Source organism: Apteryx rowi, unplaced genomic scaffold (assembly GCF_003343035.1).
Source record: "Apteryx rowi isolate R43461 unplaced genomic scaffold, aptRow1 scaffold_822, whole genome shotgun sequence".
Lineage (NCBI taxonomy): Eukaryota > Metazoa > Chordata > Aves > Apterygiformes > Apterygidae > Apteryx > Apteryx rowi.
In genome coordinates, this window is record NW_020451119.1 from 265887 (window position 1) to 280822 (window position 14936).

Sequence of the window (14936 nt, forward strand, 5' to 3'; positions counted from 1 at the left end):
GGGCCGGGGCCGGTGCCCGGGCCGGGGCCGGTGGCGGCAGGCTCCGGGCGGCGGCGGTGCCCCCCTTTTCCTCCTTCTCCTCCTCCTCCTCCTCTCTCGCAGGTAGAGCTGACCGGCAATAGCATTTACGAGTACATCCACCCCGCCGATCACGATGAGATGACCGCGGTGCTCACGGCCCACCAGCCCTATCACTCTCACTTTGTGCAGGGTAAAATACAGCCCGCTCCCCTCCCACCCTCTCCTCCCGCCCCGCTTGGCCTGCGCGGCTGCAGACGGGAGTGCGCACGGGCGGCGATGGCCGCGGCTCACCGCCCCGCTCTGCCTTTGCCTCCTCGCAGAGTACGAGATCGAGCGGTCCTTTTTCCTGCGGATGAAGTGCGTTTTGGCCAAGAGGAACGCGGGCCTGACCTGCGGCGGCTACAAGGTGCGTGCTCGGGAAGCCGCGGCCGTGCGCGCAGAGCCTCGCAGCCCCCGCGCGCCCTGTCCCTCCCTGCAGCGCCGAGCACGCAGGCCGTGCGCCGCGACCGGGGCGCTCTACTCGCGGCGGCTGCCCCAACCCGGTACTCTTTCACATGGCTCAGACCCGGAATTTTTCTCAGAGTTTCAGGTTAACGAGCGCAAACCATAAAACCGAGCGACCGTCAAGTTCCCCGTGGGCTTTTGTTTGTTATATTTTTGCTTTTTAAAACGCACGTCGCATAACCACTGAGGTTCCCGAGGCGTCTGGGGAAACTGTAAGGTGACACAGTGCAAACGTTGTGTTTATTTATTGCCTTATTGGGTAAGGCGTGTCAGCTCCGGAGGCAGCTCTCCAGGTCTGGGGTTTTACTGGGGTGTTTCACACAGTTCTGCTCTGGGCTCCCCTGCCCCGGCCGGGACACCCCCCGCTCTCTTACCTTCTCCGGGCTTTTGTATCCTCTGCACATTTGCGCCAGCTGCGCAATGACGGAGAGCTGTGGTCACCTATATCCCACGGAGATGTTGTGCCACGAGGTACCGTAGTACGAAAACATCCGCTAAAGTAACTTCAGAAAGAAACGATGTAACAGAGAAGTAAACTCGAAAGTACACAGCAGAGATATGCAAGCGTTCATTTAGGAGACGTACCTAAGCCACAGCAGTGATGTGCAAGGATACATTGAGGCGACATACCTAAATCTTCGTCCAAAGATACATTCCGGCTATGAATCTGCTCTATCCATATACTAGACATATCTTACGCATGTGACATACGCACGCATGTAAACTTTCTCTCACACGCATACACTCTTCATTGTAAAGTGTAACTGTCTTGGCACTTCCGCGTCTTTCCTCTTTAGAAGAAAAATAAAAGTGTAGTTAGGAGGTGGCCCAAAAACCACTTAAGTCAGTGGAACTTTAACGGGCCTTAGATCAGTGCTGAACTCTCATTAAAAAAAAAAAAAAAAAAAAAAAAAAAAGAAAGAAAGAAAGAAAAGAAAAAAGAAAAGAAAAGAAAAGAGAGAAATCCCACAGGCAGTGCCTATTTGCTGAAGCTCTCAGTCCAGGGCAGACGCCTATTCCATCTGCGCTACCTGGAGGCAATGGAGGAGCCTGTCCTGGGTCCCCCCGCGGGAGTGCGGGGATGCCGCTAGCAGCAAACCCTCTCCCTGTGCCAGGCGGGCCCTGAGCTTTCGTGTGTCTCCGGCAGGTCATCCACTGCAGCGGGTACCTGAAGATCCGCCAGTACAGCCTGGACATGTCCCCCTTCGATGGCTGCTACCAAAACGTTGGCTTAGTCGCCGTGGGCCACTCGCTGCCGCCCAGCGCCGTCACGGAAATCAAGCTTCACAGCAATATGTTCATGTTCCGGGCCAGCCTAGATATGAAGCTTATATTCTTAGATTCCAGGTAGAGCTGGGGTTATTTTCAAATCTACTTAGCCCTTCCCTTCTCCTCCCCCCAGGCCTCTTCCTCTGTCCTCTCACTCACTGGTATTTGCTGCTTGTGTCTCTCTCAGGGTAGCTGAGCTAACAGGTTACGAGCCCCAGGACTTGATAGAGAAGACCCTTTACCACCACGTCCATGGCTGTGACACCTTCCATCTGCGTTGCGCCCATCACTTGTGTAAGGAGTTGTTCTTGCCCCTTCCCCCGCACCCCGACCCTCTCCTTCTCCCTCTACAAATGGACTTTGGTTTCGTTAGGGTTTACCTGCAGGTTGAAACGGGAAAAAACAGCTCACTGGAGGGGAGAATAAGCAAAACCTCCAGCAGGTTTTAATGAAACAAGTCTTTAGAGACTGCACGCCGAGTTGGAGGAAGGAGAGAGTTGGAGAAGCTCAGCACTGGAATAAGAAGGGTTTTTTTTCCCCTCCTCAGCTCCCAGTTATAGAACAAGAACTCCCCTGCACAAACCTCAGGCATTCAATTCACTTCAAATTCCGGTTAGGAAAAACCCTTTTTTCTTGCTCCAAAAAGCCATGCCAGCGAAACTCAAAATCTTTTGCTCCGCTTCCGCCACCTCTCACAAATCTTATCTGTGCGTCTAATTTTGACTGCAATAGCGAGCCCGATCCGGAGAGCTGCTCTTTATTCTATTTTGATATCATGATGACATTAATACATGGATAGATGAATAAAAAGGATATTAATTTCCGATAAGTTTCCTTACGGAGAATGTAACGAGAAGAAATAAAACCCAAAGCCAGATTTATAGAATTAAACCTCGATGACGGTATGTCGGGCTGGGGCTGGGGGGTGCAACCCTGCAGTGTATTCACCATATTCCACTAATCGCCCTGAACAGCCCGTGTTAACGACTAGCCCCACTCTCCGGGACCGTCCGCGCTGGGTCCCCGGCGCCCTTGCCCACGGGGTTTAGGTCCCCGCTGGGGATGCTAGCGGGTTGCCGGCGCCGCGGGGGCCGCGGGGGCCGCGGGGGGCTGCCCGGGCCGGGCCCCGCTGAGGCTCTGCGCCGCTTTGTCTCCGCAGTGCTGGTGAAAGGGCAGGTGACCACCAAGTACTACCGCTTCCTGGCCAAGCACGGCGGCTGGGTGTGGGTGCAGAGCTACGCCACCATCGTGCACAACAGCCGCTCGTCGCGGCCCCACTGCATCGTCAGCGTCAACTATGTCCTCACGTAAGTGAAGCCCCCGGGGGCCGCCGGCCTGGGCGCCCCCGCGGAGCGCTGCGCGCCGGGCGCGGAGCTCGTCCCTCCCTGCCTGCCTCCCTCCTCTCCCCCGCTCCCGCTGAACGGGGCCGCTGAGCCCGCTCGCTGCCGCGCTCGCCAGGGCAGGCTCACCAGGTCTGCTAGGAAACACATTGAGCACTTTCATCTAGATGAAGGGTTTCCCGTCTGCCTCTTTCTTTCCCTTTCGCGAGGGGGAAAGATTTAGAGGTTTGTCACCCACATACTTTGCTGCCTCCCCTCCTCCCCAACTTTTTTTTTTTTTTTTTTTTTTTTTTTACAGTTTAAATGCACCCAGCATTAAATAAAATTTAATGCAGCGTAAAAAAAAGGTTTCCACGTACGGAGTTATTTATACTCAACAAACAGGACATCTGTTTTTCTTTTCAAAAATCTGGGGTTTGAAGTTCTTAATTTCATCCAGAGTCTCTATCAAAGCTCCGAGATTTCTTTTTTGTTCTTGGAGAGCGATCCTTACAGTGAACCACAAAGAAAGTTGGTGACCAGAAGGGTCAACTAAACTTAAAAAAAAAAAGAGAGAGAAAAAAAATAAAATAGACCAGAATTAAAAGAATGAATCAGAGTGAGTGCGCAGATACTGTGCATCTTAACACATCACCTTGTATTTCTAGATTGCTAGGTTGTGCTCTAGCTATGCTGTTTGAACCGAAAAACACAGGCCTAGTGAGGAAGGGAAACCTTGGTCAGACTGTTTTGAAGTATTTGCTATTGTGATTATTAGTATTTTCTCTGGGCATATCAGCAGCTGTTGGCGGCAGCAGTGATACTTCATTAGCATCGTAAGACCTGTTAGTTTGGCGGTACCTCATTGATCCTAGGGCTGAATATTCCTCTATTCTGCTGTTCTTTTTTGATTCTGGAGTAACTGTTGGAAACGCTTGAGAGACACTCCCTCCCCTCTCTAAATCTGCTGCTGTGGGAGTACAAAAATTTTGCCTTTGCGGGTCTAGYGCATGCACAGGTGGCAGTAGTTTGGGTAGCTGAGTGTGAGACGGGCTTCCCAAACTGAAGTGGCTCGTTGCGGAGGCAAAGGCTCTGGTCCTCTCCGGGTCATGTATGCAAGAGCGCTRGTGAGGTGGGAAAGGCGATGTGGATCACAGCGCCTGCATTGCTGGGTGATCATGAGTAGTACGTGAAGGGGATAGCAGGCATGGTGCTATTAGATGAGTAGAAAGGTGTTTATTGCACCTGCATAAAAAACATACACTTCGGACAGCACTCCCGTGTAGAGAGTGAACCCTGATTCCCTTGGAAAGAAAATCCTTTTGATTCTCCTTAAAAGGGGGTGCGGGTGTTGAGGCAATACCCAGCAACCGCAAGGCTGTGGATTAGCAGAGGAATGTACCCATCGCCTCTATTCCAGCTATTCCATACATGTCTATTTCCTCTATACGTCCCTCTTTCTATTTCTCGGTGTTACTCTTCTCAGTTAAGCGCGAGCACTTGCCTAAGGTGAATAAGGCACTGCAGTGACGGAGTAGTACAATCAGTGTGTCGTAACGCTAAGAAAAAAGAACCCCAAAGCAACGAGCATGGCAGAGTGGTTTTCCATCAGAAACTCTGCTTGATTTCCTACGACCACCTGAGATTAACGGTCACTTCTGCCCGCTTTAATTCCAAAACAGTGAATGTTAATCACGGAACTCCACCTTAAATGACCCGACCGGGAATGAAGCCTCCCAGCGGATCAGTTTAATGCCAGCTGGGGATCCAGCTCGGTCTGTCCTCTGCTTGCCGGGGTGCCCACCAGAGCACCAGCTCTCAGGGCCGGTGCTTCGCGAGCAAAGCAAGGAGAGCGGGTCCTGCTCCTGCTGGAGCCAGGCGGACGAAACCCTGGGGGCTGCTTGCCAGCAGCGACACGGGTTGTACATCATGAGCAACCTCGGGCTGCACGCAGTTGCCTCGGTGGCTAGTGACCGGCGCAAGGTGGCCACCAGGCGCCGCGCGGCTCGGGGGTGGCGGCGCCGGGAACCCGCCGCGGCCCGGCCGCAGGGGACGGGGCGGCCCGGGGTGCCGGGGCCGGGCGGGGATCCCTCGGCGGCGGGGCTCCCCGGCCCCCGCACGGCCCGCGCCGCCTCCTGCCGCAGCAACGGGAGCGTCATCGGGGCAGAAACAGCGCGATTCTTCCGTCTCCGCTGCTTTCCTGTATTTTCGCTGCGGACAGCTTATCTAGGCATTTAWATGGATTTTAAAAACAAGTTTATATTTAGACCGGTTTTCAGCAGACTGGCATGTAGGAGAGCTGTATTTGTTCTTCCAAGATTTTCCTTAGAGGAGCGGGTTACCCTACGGAGCGACTCTGTTATGGGTCGGTGTGAGACTCCCCTCCTGCTCTGTGCTTAATTGCCTCGAGTGCGAGCACGGGCAGAGGGCACGCAAGGAGCCAGGAGAGCTAAAAGGCAGCTGGTAAATGCTGCGAGGTCTATTATAGGCTGCTGCAGCTGGCATATGCTGTGGGCGGCTGAAATGCAGGCTTCGGAGGCACCACGACTACCCTAAAATCTAGTTTTGGTATGTTCAGGTCCTCGAGGTCTAATCCAGCCTGACTCTCTTTGTTAGTGCACTGCAGAGCAACAGATTGTGTCCTGCTTTCTTCTGCGGCAGCGCTACCACTAGGTAATAACTGCGCCAAGTCCAGGGGCCAGGCGTAGCCTCAGCTGCCTCTTTRTTATTTTTATATTTAACCTGCAGCTAGCCTGCTAGCCATTCGGAAAATAAATGAGATCAGGTTCTGCCATGAATCGGGGATTTGGCAAGTGGATAAATGGCTGGCTTTTAAAAGTGAGATCTAGCTAGTGTCCAAAATGGATAACCTGGGGTGAAGGAAAGCTGTTGCAAGGGAGAGGTTCCCCTTAGGAGAGCGGGGTGGGGGGTGCTGAGCTCCCGTGCTCAGAGTGGGGTTAATTGTCTTAATGACAAATCAGGGTCAACACGTTGTCACTCAAATGAGGAAGGTAGGTGGTGAAAATGTAGGGGAAAAGGAGAGGTTGTGGGGACTTGGCGTTTGCCTCTGTTACAAGGAAAGCTCCCCTCCAGGAAAGCCGAATAAAGGTCCTGTAGCACTCAAAGTCTGCAAATGTTTAATACTCTTTATTCAAATATATATCCTGCAACTACTAAAGTTCCTTAAGGATGACATTGGATTATTCTACTAAACTAGGAACAGCTGAGATGTATGAGTGTATGCTGTGGGCTCCTTCCACACTTTATACAGTATCTGATATATGGAGGAGCCACTTGTGCAGATGCGGTTCTTGGCAGAGACACAGGTTTGCCAGTTATTGTCTAGCTAGGAAAAATGTGCTCACAAAAAAGCAAAGATGGGCACTTCTTGTTCTTTGAATATCTACTCTTGTGTATGGAAGTCTTTCGACTTCCATAGAGAAAGCAAGGGATGTGCAAACCAGTGTTTTTATGTTTGAAATAATAAAGAGCCATGTCTGTGGTGGAGCCTGAAAGGTGGGATGCCCCTCGCTAAAGGTTCCTTTGAAAATAGGGAATGCTGGTCTTTTTCACTAAATCTGGGTGAAAATAATAAGATATTTGGAAGATACTGCACAGATTTTTGAGAGTGTTGAAGAAGTGGGCCCCTGGTCACCTCGCACGGTACTTCTTCACCCAGGGAAAGGCTCAGAAAGCTTTTTGGTTTCCTTGTGGTGTAAGGGTTTTTTTCTCACTGTTTGGAAGAACTGGAGTGAGCTCTGATATTTTAGAAAGGAGAGGTACTGAGTGGCACAAGTGTCTGCCTGGGCTGGTGGGCCAGTGTCAGTGCGAGTTGAGCAGCAAGAGCTTGTATCCCTTGGCTTGTAGCTGCCCGCCCCCCTGGACAAGTGTAGATGAGAAAAACAGAAAGAACAAGACATGGTTTATGCAGAAGGTAATAAAAAGTCCACTCCATTAAGAATATATATATGTGTGTATACACACACAGACACACACTTCATGTAGTGTGTATATATATATGTATACTTTAAAGCATATGTGTATGTGTATGCACACATGCACACACACACACGCACGCGCATATATAAAGGAGGCCATTTCCATCATCCATAAATCCCAAGCTTTGAGAGGGTAAATTCCAGGACTGAGAACAAATGTTTTTAATAAGTATAAATACTGAGGTAAATAGAGTATGGTGGCAAGGGTGTTTTAGCAAGGTTATTTTTTGTGTAATGGCAGTGTGTCAAAAATTAATATGAATGACCATTAAGCATTGCAGCTTTAAAGCACACAGATTTGCTTTTCTTTTGCATTTCGCTTGGCATATGTGAGTACAGACAGAGAATATTTTTTTCTTTTCTTGTTTGTTCTGTACACACTGTTGCCATATTATTGATTATTAGCCGTTCATGTTTATCACATAAAGAGACTCAAGTATGAGTTAATTATTAGAGAATGCAACTGCTGAACTTGCGTTTATATTTAGATTGCAGACAATCTCCTTTTAAACAAATAGATAATGCAAAGTGCACATTCTTTGACTTTTTGAGCATAAGCAAATATTACAATAATTTGTCCTCAGAGAAAGCAAGGGAAGCTTTTCTATATACATTTAGTTTTTCTTTATCATTTAAAAGAATAGTAATAACGATAACATATACAGATAAGATGGATTAAATACTTAATTGTGACTAATGTCTCTTCTGAGGATATAGTATATAAAAGTTCCAGTTACCCTCTTCACACTATTATGTAACTGGCTGATTAGAAGCACAAACTGAAGTATGCAATTTGCTTGAAAGATTATTTCATAAATAACTGCCATATTGACAAATATTTTGCTTAATGATGTAGTAAATGTAATTTAGAGTAAATTGATTAATTAATTGATTAATTGATTGATTAATTGTATCTGCACACTTCGTCTTTAACTTTATTACTATTTATAGCCTTGTGTACTACCAGATTTAAAATAACTGTATAACCAATGTGATATCACTCTGTGTGATGGGTCAGACTTTGAAAATATTCCTCCACTGTCATAGTAAGCAGGCTTTAGTGGAAGTTATGTGTCAGGTGGAAACAAGGCTCTCCCCGGATCTTTGGATAGACACAATGAAATATTTCCAGAGCTCTCCATAAACATCCTCTTTTTGGTCTGTCTGCRGGAGACCAGGTCCCACCTCTTTTTCTTCCTAGTTAATAGGAGACTAAACTAGACTTCCATACCTGTAGGCCCAGCTTTCTTTAGCGTTTCTCTCAAATTGATCTATGTGTAACGGCTCCAGAGTCCTCTCCTCAGTCAGAGGTAGATACTTGTTCTCTCGTATCTCTCAAGTGTGTCATGGTGTGTGTAGGATAGCGAATACACTGGGAAAGTTATTACTTGCAGAAGTAATTCTGCATACCCTTACTCATATTATCAATGGAGCTACTTACATGAGCAAACTTAGCTATCTAACCCTAACACTTGAAATCAGGCTTAGAGACTTTAATTAGACATTGTATTTTCCCTTAAATAATTAGAAATGATAGAAAAAAAACATTTGTACTGCTGCATTTCCTTTATATTTCTCTGTATTAACTGGGAGTTCTGCCACTTGCTTAACTGTGCACAGGCCCAGGTCCCACCTTGTCTGTTCAATCTACTACTAAAAGTGTACTTTTCCTAAGACTGGAAAGCCTTCCATCATTCACATGATTTGATTACTGATGTAAATATATAATGGAATTGTTTTAATCAATCACAACACTTTGAAAGCATATGCCTCAAAGAAAAAAAGTATAAAAGTATTCCTCTTGAACTACTCGGTGCAGTATTCTGTTTGTTCACCCCTAGTTTTTATTACAGATGTGTCTCCTTGCAACACTGTTTATATATTTCTTGCAAATAGGAGGCAGGACTTTACAGATGTCTACAATACGCTTCTCCAGTTCTTCTTTGTTCATGTAGATGCTTTCTTAGCTACCATTTTTTTAAATTCACTCCAAATTTCTATGCTTGTATTTAAACCAGGTGACTATAATGGCCAAGGCACTAAAACTGTTGGCCAGAGTCTACAATCATTGCTCATACGAAGAAAGTTTTATTTGCTAGAGTAAGGATTACAGGGCTGCAGCCTAGATCCACAGAAATATCCAGTCATTAGTTTAAAAGTATGCATGTTGATGTCTTGCATGGCATGAAATTCAGTATTGCAGATGAGTGTCTGTATTCCAAGAAACCAGTGTGACTTCAAATGTTTTCCACTTCATCATCCTCCCATTCAGTGTGCTTCCAAACACTGAGTTACAGATCTTGTAAAACGATTGTCTGGGGTTGAGCCATGCTCTACAGCCGATTTAGCTGCAATGGGTGAAGCAATTACTATCTCCAGCTGTCTGCCTCACTCCACTGATGGAAGTTATAGGGTCCACTACAGGGACTCCAAACACACCTAAAATGCCATGGTTTATAGTTTAAGGTAAACTGCCACAGACTTCACTTTATGTGGAGGCACTGGATTATACACTGTAGCACAGCTGTTCATCCCAGAGAGGTAGTTAGAGCTTTATCCTTACTTTGCCCTTCGGTGCTTTTAATGGCACAGCTGAGGCTTGTGAAACCCACCATAGCAGATGGATGTTTGCGTCCCTTTGGGGGATCAGCTCCAGTGGTCCTCCTACATGGCAGAGAAGAAGATACCATAGACCATGGAGTTATGGGTTACAGTTCCTTATTCTGTGGCAGTTCAGAGAGCTGAAGACAAGCAAGGCAATTGGTAGAGTGTCCCCTGATTTTACCACAGTACATTTATGTCCTGTCTGTGGATTGTATTAGTGGCTGCACAGAAAAGGCAAGCCAAGCAGTTGAACTGCTACCAAAGCATTCCCCTCCACACTATCACCCTCTCAATATCCTGTGCAAAACTGCCTGCTGAACTGGCTCCTGCTCTCCTAAGAGCAATAGCATGTTCCTTAAGAAGGTTTACAATTTTGCTAGTGCTGCTTCTGTTTCCTTAATCTGTTGCACGCTTACTCTCTTTGCTCTGTGGTGCATCTTGGTACTTCTGTGATTCCCATGTTGTTTCACTGTAATTATCATGAGTCACTTCACATACAACAGGTGTGATAAGTTACTAAGCTGCTTCGGAAGTCAGCCCTTCCCTCTGCGTTATGGTGTTGTTGCTAGTTCTTATTCACACATGTACAAATGTGGCATTTAGACATGGCCTAAATTAAGTGTTAACAAATAAATCTCCTTTGTCCATTCAACAGTGGCAAGTATCTGTTTAAGACATAATTCTCCTTCCCTCACCTCTCTTTTGTACTTTATAGTGTGGGCCAGGCTCCAGCACACATGTTCGTACTCAATAGGTTACTTCAGAGGCAGCCCCATTCACTTTGATGACACTATTTATGGGGGCAGGCATTGCTCTGTGTGAACAAGGGTAGAGAATCTGACCCGTCTGAAGGCTTGCAATGGCTGAAGTCTGGAGTTAATCACATGATCTTAAACACAGTTATAGAATTTATTCCTGTTGTTGTCTTTTGTTATCATCCACTTAGAGCAATTAAATCACAGAAGTCCTGATTTACTAAAGCACTTGAGCACATGGCTGGCTCCAAAAGTGCTTAGGCATAACTTTCAGTGCGTGATTATATCCTAGTGAACTCAGTTTTGAAATAAAAAACCCTTAGGCACACGCTTAGAAATAAGAATATTCCTTGGCTTTGCCAAATAGAGATGGCTTGAAGGACGTGTTTGTTACTGTGTTGAATTGGGGCCTAATAAAGAACAGCCGTAGTTTTTCAGCTACAAACCACTGTGTATAAATCTTGGGGGCAGCAATGCTGAAAATAACAGCTATTATCTGCTGAAGTTTCAGTGCAACTATGCAAACTCAACTGCCTGGTTAACTAAAGTTTGGCTATATCCCCTAGCATTGTGTGGATATTTTGACATAACCTAGAGTCAAGATCTTTAAAATCATCCAGTATTCAACATTCTTGCATCTATGCTTTTGGTTAGGAAGCATACATGCACAGCCTGCCCTGAAGGCAGTCTGTTCACAAGTAGCCTGTTGGCCTGTGGCTTTCTATCATCTCTGTGCTATGTTTGGCAGCTGGTACCCTAGGCTGCTGCTACAGAAAACTCTCCCTGCTTCTGACTCAGGCCCTGGTTAACAGAAATCCACCCAAAGGCATTGAATGCTATTTTTCTCTTGCTATTTCCAAAGACTGTACACAGAACAACATAATAATCTTTAATGGCTGCTTCACAAGGCATATCCCAGGAGAATTTTTTGCTTAAATGAGGGCTGAATTTAGGGGAAAAGATCCTGATAGTCTCCTCCCTTTTGCAGCCAAGCTGCTGAACAGTGTTCTCCAAAACAATTTGTCGATCCTAAGCAAGGCGTAGGAGAGTTAAAGAAAAAGTCTTATCTTCTGCAAGATAACCAGCATCCTTAGTGCTTTCTAGTCTATGAAAACCAGGAAGGGGGTGGGGAGGGGGGGGATGTGGCTTCAGTCCAAAGGAAGCTGCACATCTGTGTGACTACAAACATGTAACTTCACATGGAAATAGGTTATTAGGGCTTCCATGATGATGTCTAGTGAATTCAAGGCAGCAATAGGAGAGAAGGTGTACAGCACTGCTTGCACGGGTGCAACATGCTGGAGTTGCTGCCTGTCTGCTATAGACCAGGTCCCCAAGAGCAATGTGAGCCTCATGTGATATACTGGACTTATTGCACAAACCCAAATCAAGCGTATGGTTAGTTCAGCTGAGATTACTGTAGTGTTAGTCCAGCTACAACTGTAGGTTGGCAGTAGAGTTGATCTGCATGTATGCTGTAGCCATTTTTATGGGGACATCAAGCAGTCTGGTCAGAGGCATCTCTAGGCATTCAGAAACCCTTGATAAACGCACAAATGAAGTAGTGATAACAGGTTGGCTAAAGCCAGCCAAAGTCCCTGCCTGTTCTAGTTGAAGCAAGGACCAAGCRGATTAAGGTACTATTCAGAAGATAGATTTATATAGCACAGGAAGATTGTAGCTAGATGTTATTATGTTTTTATTAAAATATTTTTATTTACTTGGAGAGAAACTTTAGATGTACCAAATAAGTATTTCACTACCTATAACCATTCATCCCCCTGGAGATTTACATAAGCTGGTGTTTATCATAGGCATGCATTTCTGGAACTGTGTATGTGCTAATTATGAGCTGTTGTTAGGAGTATTGTCAAACACCATTACCAACCATTAAAGTATTCTCTTTTTTTGTGTTTTATAGAAGGTGTGGGGTCAGCTGTCATAGTGTGTTGGATGGTGCTTTAAGTTATGCTGAGGCCCAGTGGGTATCAAAATATCAAATAAAATGGAGCATTGTGCTTTATCTTACAGCCTCATGATATCTACTTTTCTTGCTATTTATGACTCCTGTTTTTTCAACATATACGCTTTATATATTATATGTCCATCAAAGCTTGATGACTGAGCCTGAGTGTGATGTGAAAAGAGCCCTAGAGCCAAGGGCACCCATCATAGGAATGGGATTAGGCTGCGGTAGAGGTTTGGCTGTGGGTGGGGAAAAGCTAGCAGGCACTCTAACTCAGGTACAAATAATGAAATGAGAAACCAGAATAGATTAATTTGCAAAAAACCCAAAAGCCATTTTCACCAAGTGACAAAAAAAGCATACAAGGCTTTGTTCTTCTTCCTTCCCTTTCCTCTCCCTCTTTTCTTACCTCCTCTAAAAATCAAGGAAAACAATATTCAGTAGAAAAGCATTTATTAAGTGTCATATCATGGTTGCTTGCCTTGTGAGCAGATGGCAGATAATGACCCTCAGGGACAAAGTACTGTCCTTGGCTAAAACTGAGGAACTCTAGACAAGTTAATTGAAAAAAATTTCAGGGATATTGTAGAAAAATCCCGCTTTAACTGAAGAGGGTAAAAGTTTTATGACAAGAAAGGACTAATCTGATGAAAACAAAAATAATCTACTGTAAATGTGACCTCTTCACCAGATGGATGTCATGAATCCTCTTGGACTCAATATGCTTCTTTACCATGGGGTCCACCTGTTTAGAAAAAGCTGGCTAGAATGATGGAGAAATATGTCATGAGGCATACAAATAGCTGGGTTTGTGAGAACTACATGGTGACTTTAACTGCTGGATATTAAAGGTGTGGGCTTCACATGGTGTCTAGGCAGTCTCTTGGAGAATGCTGGAAAGGAACTGGTGCCTGTGGTGCACATACACAGACATAAAGATGGACGGGAGTGAGATTCTAGAAGCAAAATTCAAGCAGTTAGTTGGAAGACAGAAAAGAGAAGTCTCTGTAGATCAGAAAATACAACTGGGAAGAGAAATTTAGAGTCACTAGAAATTAAGGAAACTTGGAATAAAGGAAATTTTTCAAGGAGGAACTAATAGAACTAATAATAAACCATTTTTCAAGAACACCATTTCTCTCAGAAAAACTATTCTCAGATCAGGTAGTTTATCAGAAAGTCTGTAGGGTCAACTGCAAGATATAATCCTTCTCAAAGAAGACAAAATCATCACAGAAAAGCTAGCTAATTTTTTTTAAGTAAGTTTTCACCTTAGGATCTTGGGTTCTCACAACAAAACCTTTAATTATGGAGTACATGGAGGATATGATCAAATCTAAAATATCAGTAATGTAACTTTTACAAGTTGTTGAAATTAATAACAACAGATTGTCAGGACCACTATTCACTGCACTGTTTTAAAGGAACTCAAGCATGAAATTGCTAAACTACTGTGGTGTACAGCGTAACATAAGAATAGCCACACGGGATCAGACACACACGGATAGTGACCATAGCAAATACTTTGGAAAGAGTTTAAAAATAGAACAATATGCAATAAAGCTTCCCCAGTACATTATCCTAGTCTTCAAGAAGTTCAAAGGACTTCCTAGACGTAGGTGAGATCTTTGAATTCATTAGCTGGAAATGTTCATTGTTTTTCTTCTCCATGAATTTATCTGCTTACTTTTTGAAACCACGCATGCTTTTAGCAAGGAGTAGCTTAAGTAAATATGGTAAGAAAGGCTTCCTTTTGTTTGTTATGAACCTAAGACCTTTTAGTTTTTTTAATAGCCCATACTTCTGTTAGAAGAAACAGGTAAACAATTGTTTCCTGCTCACTTTCACTGTGCCACTCATAATTTACAGATCGTATTTTGTTCCCCTAGTCATTTCTTTTTCAGCCTAATGAGTCTACTTACCTCTTCCTCATAGAGAAGCTCTTCCAAGCCCACCACCCTTGCTGTCCCACTCTGAGCTTCTTCAGGTTTCCAGATGGGGTGATAAGAGCATACAATATCTGAGATTTCAGTGTAGGAGTGGTTAGTACATGGGCATGATGATGTGCACTTTCTTGCACACAGGCCAGTCTGTGTAATCAGTGACCTCTCTGCAATGTGGTGCATCCTTCTTTTGTGAAATTTCTCAGTGGTAAACATGAAACATAAATTAGAGGGTTCTTCACCAAAATGGAGTTTAAAGATGCTAACTAGTGGAAACAGGAAACTGAAATTAGTTTTTAAAGATCATACTTAAGTACCATGGAGGAGAGTGTCGTATGTGCCGCTAATAAATCAAAGTTCATAGCTACATAATTGTCTTTTGTAGCTCCTAAAGACCCAGAACTGTGACCACTATCCAGTTTGTGCCATGTTTCCAGTTGCTGTTACCCACATAAAAAAGATAAAATAATCAAACCCTCTTTAAACCTGCTTGGCCATTTCAGCCCTTTTACTTGCAATGAAAGGACAGAGCTGGTATGAGGGTCTCATCCTTAAAG

The 14936-nt window shown here is 45.1% G+C and overlaps 1 protein-coding gene across 1 annotated transcript in view; it reads left to right on the forward strand.

Moving 5' to 3' along the window:
- SIM1 (SIM bHLH transcription factor 1) overlaps positions 1-14936 on the forward strand; it is a 47725-nt gene that overhangs the window by 11961 nt on the left and 20828 nt on the right. The window contains exons 4-8 of the mRNA XM_026089601.1: positions 103-211; positions 342-427; positions 1673-1872; positions 1982-2088; positions 2954-3101. Coding sequence (XP_025945386.1) covers positions 103-211; positions 342-427; positions 1673-1872; positions 1982-2088; positions 2954-3101 — 650 coding nt within the window. The remainder of the gene's footprint in view (positions 1-102; positions 212-341; positions 428-1672; positions 1873-1981; positions 2089-2953; positions 3102-14936) is intronic.